Here is a 5,721-nt window from a genome sequence, read left to right as displayed (position 1 = left end):
GGAGGGATAATAAATAATAACTATTCAAATAATAAATTCTAAATTTAAGTAAACTAAAGTGCCTAATTTTTAGAAAAAATGTAATAAAAAGTGTAGCTTGAAGTGATGAAGTGTAGTCTTAACCAATTTTATAATAAACACTCAACACATCATAACAAATGAACAGCTGTAATGCCTCCTCTTCTCTTTCATTTCCTCTTACAGAGCTACCACTTTCCTACTTTCTGTTGTTCAGTGAGAAACGTGAGCTACAGCTAGCATATTGGAGATCTATGAGATATTCTGGTTTTGAACTGCCCGTGGGAGGAATGTACATGTAAATATCTGTACATTCTTGATTAAAAGTCATGTGAAATCTCTTTTATCTTTCGTCTCCTCAATTCGGGTGTGTTTCCAAAACGTCTCTGGTGAATCTCGCGGACTCGACTCGCAAGCATCGGTATGCACAGATTTGATTGGCTGAGCAGCGTCACATGAGACGATTGGAGCACTTGCGATTGGTCTGTGAGTTTCCTGGTCCTCTAAACCAGTACAGTAAATGCTAGAAAAGCTGCGCGGGTTAAAATAGAAACGCTCCGTCACGAGGTAGTAAGTCTCAATAATAAATGGGCTGTAGGTCGGCGGTCCGGAGAGGACGGCGGCTGGGTCCGCGGTCCGCCTATTGGTGACCTCTGCTGTAGATGATCTTCAGGTGTGTTTGGACTGAACTGACTGGGACGTTTTCAAGAAGGCTACCAACAATCTGGATGAGTGTACAGAGGCTGTGACGTCCTACATCAGCTTCTGTGAGGACACCTGTATACCAACAAGCACCAGGTTGAGTTATAGCAATGACAAACTCTGGTTCACAGCTAACCTCACACAGCTGAGGTAGGAAAAGGAAGAGGCATGTAGGAGTGGCGACCGGGCCAGGTTTAAGGAGTCAAAGTACAGGTTTAGCAAGGCGGTGCGAGATGCTAAACAGTTGTACGCAGAGAGCCTACAACACCTGTTCTCAACAAATGACTCTGCTTCTGTCTGGAGAGGCTTCAGACAGAGCACTGGCTACAAACCTAAATCCCCCCACTCCATGAACAACTCACGCCTTGCCAACGAGCTGAACCAGTTTTAACAGCTCACTGGAGTCATGCCATGTGCCAGCCTGCTTCAAAGCCTCTGCCATCATCCCTGTCCCCAAAAAACCAAGGACCACGGGGACTAAATGACTACAGACCCGTCGCCCTGACCTCTTTGGTAATGAAGTCTTTTGAGCGCCTTGTGTTGTCCCACCTTAAACCATCATAGACCCACTCCTGGACCCCCTGCAGTTCGCCTGCAGAGCCAACAGGTCTGTAGAAGAGTCAGTAAACATCGTCCTTCACTACATCCTCCAGCACCTGGACTCCCCAGGAACCTACGCCAGGATCCTGTTTGTGGACTTCATCTCTGCTTTCAACACCATCATCCCGGCCCTGCTGCAGGACAAGCTCTCCTAGCTGAGCGTGCCTGACTCCACCTGCAGGTGGATCACAGACTTCCTGACGAACAGGAAGCAGCACGTCAAGATGGGGAAACTTGTCTCTGACTCCAGGACCATCAGCACCGGTTCCCCTCAAGGCTGCGTTCTTTCCCCTCTGCTCTTCTCCCTCTACACCAACAGCTGCACCTGCAGTCATCAGTCTGTCAAGCTCCTGAAGTTTGCGGACGACACCACCCTCATTGGGCTCATCTCTGGTGGGGATGAGTCCACCTACAGGTGACCTGGTGCAGCCAGAACAGTCTGGAGCTCAACGCTCAGAAGACAGTGGAGATGGTCGTGGATTTTAGAAAGAGCACAGCCCCACCCTCCCCCATCATCCTGTGTGACTCCCCAGTCACCACTGTGGACTCCTTCCGCTTCCTGGGCACCATCATCTCCGAGGACCTTAATTGGGAGCATAACATTACCTCCCTCACCAAGAAGTACGTAGGAAGATGTACTTCCTGCGGCAGCTGAAGAAGTTCAGCCTGCCAAAGACAATGATGGTGCACTTCTACACCGCCATCATTGAGTCAATCCTCACCTCCTATATCACCATCTGCTATGCTGCTGCCACTGCCAGGGACAAGGGCAGGCTGTAGCGTATCATTCGCTCTGCAGAGAAGATGATTAGCTGCAATCTTCCATCACTTCAGGACCTGCATGTCTCCAGGACTCTGAGGCGAGCAGGAAAGATTGCAGCTGACACCTCCCGGTCACAAACTGTTTCAGACTCTCCCCCCTGGCAAGAGGTTGCGGTTCATCAGGACCAAAACCTCTCGCCACAAAAACAGCTTCTACCCGTCTGCAGCTAGCCTCATCAACAAGACCCGGGCCCCCCACTGACACTCCCCCCCTTTCAAATAATATAATCGTCTCTGCACATGTAATTACCACTTCATGTCATATCATGCACGAACCTGGCACATTGCACATATTTGTTTTTAATTGCAAATTGTTGTTGTTCCATTGTTATTTTTATTTTTTTATATTGCCAGTTATATTATTTTTGTACTACAAATTACATTTGTTTATTACATATTTATATATTTCTACATCTATTTATGTCAGCTGTATGTCTGTCTGTGTGTAGCACCTTAACACCAAAGCAAATTTCTTGTATGTGTAAAACACTACTTGGCAATAAAGCTCCTTCTGATTCTGATTCTGATTCTGAAATGGCAACAAAGTACTGTACACTATCACTGTATTTCAGACTGCAAAACAAAATTTAGCTCTAGATGGTCAGCGCTGGTGCTTGTCCGTACAGCAGCAACTATGTGAAAATTACTCCTGACTTATAGTTAGATAAACTAAAGTCTGGCATGAGTGTTGAGGTATTTGGTAAAAGGTGTTTAATCTGATGTTTCCTGCTTACAGCGAACAAGAATGACAAGACTGAGAACAAGACGGGAGAGGCCAAGAAACCCAAGAGTACAGGTAACAAACTAAGAAAAGACAGACAATACTGTTTCAATATTGTTCTCATATAACTAAATGTCATGAGAATAAAATAGTTTTTATTAATGTGGAAAATTGTTTTGATTCACACTACACGTAAATCGTGTGTCCGACTGAATGGATCAATTAACCCTTCACTAAGCCACGCCCCGAATACTCAGCTGGCCAATCACAGCGCAGTATAGGACTTACTATAATTGTGGTCCGACACTTTCATGGCTGTGCTCCATTGACTAGTATGCAAAATGAGTCGTTTTCTAGCTTTTTTTGCTGTATTTCCATATCCAAGTTATGGTCAAAGCTGTTCCTGGAGCACTTTTAATAGTTACAGTCGCTACCCCGAGAGGTGTAGAAAACCTAAACAAATCCAGGAAAATGTAGGCTGTCTGTTGTTTCTAATGTAACATACAGAGACCTGAACAGAAGCAGTGTTGATCCTTAATATTGTTGTCCTCTTTCTCAATAGTCAGTAATAATACGGGGGTTCACTTTTACTCTGTGATCGGTAGGGTTGAACTTCTGTCTTTATTTTTTTCACGTCTGCCTGAATACAACCTTCAGATGCACAATGCAACTGCAAAACTGTCTGCTTCTTTCTGAGATCGCTTTTTCCAAAAATGAGTAAATATTTCTCTAGGGACTCAGGTTATAGACGGGCCTTGCTAAAAGTCCAACAGGTCCGACAGTTTGTCAGACTCAGCAATAGTAACTAAGTAGGCCGTGGCTTCACGAAGGGTCAATTGACCGATGTGGAACTCGCACTAAACGACTCACACCACTTTTCACACAATTTATCCATCCATCGTCAACTGCTTATCCTGCGTACAGAGTCGCGGGGGGCTGGAGCCAATCCCAGCTTACATCGGGTGAAAGGCGGGGTACACCCTGGACAGGTCGTCAGTCCATCGCAGGGCCCTTGACAATTCAATTCTAATTAAATTTATTAAAATTTTTTACAGACACTTGTTGAAACAATGTTGATAAAGAGAGCAACTACTATGAACAGAAAATAAGAAGAAAAGAAAAACTATAGAACTGCAAAGGTCTGGAAGATGCAAAATGTTCTGTCTGTTGTGTAGTGTAGATCAGTAACTGGCAGTTTATCAGGCATCCCCCCCTCAAAATGCATATCAAACAACAACAGGTCTGGCAAAAATCTGGCCAATGTGCTTATGGCTTAATCGATAGTGTCTACCAGGCTTTAGGGAACAATGACTGGTGTGGCATAATTGTTACTGCCTGATTAGAGCAATTATTACAGTACATAAAAGCATGGCGATGTTATATGTTGATCAATACCAGTACCTCAATGATGCAAACTGAGGTCACAAACTCCTCTTCTTTCCTCTTATCTCATTGAAGTTAACACTCATTTTACAAGCCAAACAGCAGTCTTTTTAACTAGTCTAAAAATGGTCACTAGTGTTACTATTGTTATTATGTAGGGAAGGCTTCAAAAACTGAAAAGTTTGGTCTCATCTTGAATTGGAGCATTTGCAGATGAATTTCATACCTGATATTTAGTTAGTTATGATCCACTAAAGTTGTAAACCCCTTGTAGTTGGACTACAGAGCTGGGAGGGACAAGTAAGTGAGATTTAACTTAACTCTGTTTGGGAGGTGAGAGAGAAGGTTTTAATTGTGTGTTGTTGACTGTTTTTTAAATTTATTTCTCTGTAGCCCGTCCTCGCCCGGCCTCCACCACCACTCCTGCTACTCCGGCTGCCTCCACTAACGGTGAAAACACCTCCGCCCACCGCCGCAGGGTCATCACCAAACCCCCTGTGCCCAAGCAAACGCCACTGGAGAAGAAGCCACCGGTGCCCCGTGCTCCTCGTACCCCCCGGCCCATTAACGCTCCAACACCTGATCTGAAGAACATCCGGTCCAAGATCGGATCCATTGACAACATCAAGTACCAGCCTGGTGGAGGAAAGGTAGGACAAACCAAACAGTAGAAGAAAGGTCTATAAAAATCTTCAAAACGTCCTTAAAGAGCTGAACATTTTGTAATTTAAATGGCTTCACAAGTCTGCACAGGTATTAGTTGAATGAAAAATATATAGAAGAATAAATTCTAAAGCATTGCTGAAAATGCATGAATGACATTACCAAAACCAAATGAAGAGAGCTGAAATACATTGCTTGAAAAGCTGAAAGCTAAATTGTAAAATTGTTATTGGTTTTCACTTATTGCAATAAATCATTGAAAAAAGCACAATATTTTATTTAGTGTTAATGGTAGAAGCATAAATGTCCTTAAATACCACTTTTTTTTACATTCGAATGGTTTCACTAGTTCATAATAAGCAGAAGTAGTAGTTGACCGAAAAACACATGAAAGAAGCGTTCAGCTACAAAAATATTGCCAGTGGTTTTCACCTGTAATGTAATACAATGTTGAAAAAAGTCAAACAAACACATACGTACAGAGGACCAAGACACAGGATTCAGTGAACCAGTGAACCAGCCTCTGGTTGGGGTACTGCAAGGAACTGAGAAGGTCAAAGGGTTATGATCTGTAAGACCACCACAGGCACAGAACTAATATCAACATCAAAATGCTGCAAAGTCAAAATAAAAGCTAGTGTTTAATTACTGAATAATTTAGCTGATGTTTATTGAATTTTATTGAAATCCCCAAATCATCAGATTGCAATAACACTCTATATCTATATCTATATCTATATATATATATATATATATATATATATATATATATATATATATATATATATATATATATATATATATATATATAT

General features: G+C 42.7%; 1 protein-coding gene across 1 annotated transcript in view; it reads left to right on the top strand.

Annotated features, from left to right (window-relative positions):
• Nucleotides 1-2,865: 2,865 nt before the first annotated feature.
• The window catches only part of LOC123964997 (microtubule-associated protein 4-like), a gene marked incomplete at its 5' end in the record, with an annotated part of 19,350 nt that continues 16,494 nt past the window's right edge, over nt 2,866-5,721 (top strand). The window contains 2 exons of the mRNA XM_046041607.1: nt 2,866-2,938; nt 4,640-4,896. Of these exons, the coding sequence (XP_045897563.1) occupies nt 2,866-2,938; nt 4,640-4,896 (330 nt within the window). The remainder of the gene's footprint in view (nt 2,939-4,639; nt 4,897-5,721) is intronic.

Source organism: Micropterus dolomieu, unplaced genomic scaffold, assembly GCF_021292245.1.
Source record: "Micropterus dolomieu isolate WLL.071019.BEF.003 ecotype Adirondacks unplaced genomic scaffold, ASM2129224v1 contig_7801, whole genome shotgun sequence".
Lineage (NCBI taxonomy): Eukaryota > Metazoa > Chordata > Actinopteri > Centrarchiformes > Centrarchidae > Micropterus > Micropterus dolomieu.
Note: the sequence above shows the minus strand (reverse complement) of the source record. Positions and strands in the feature narration are given on the sequence as shown.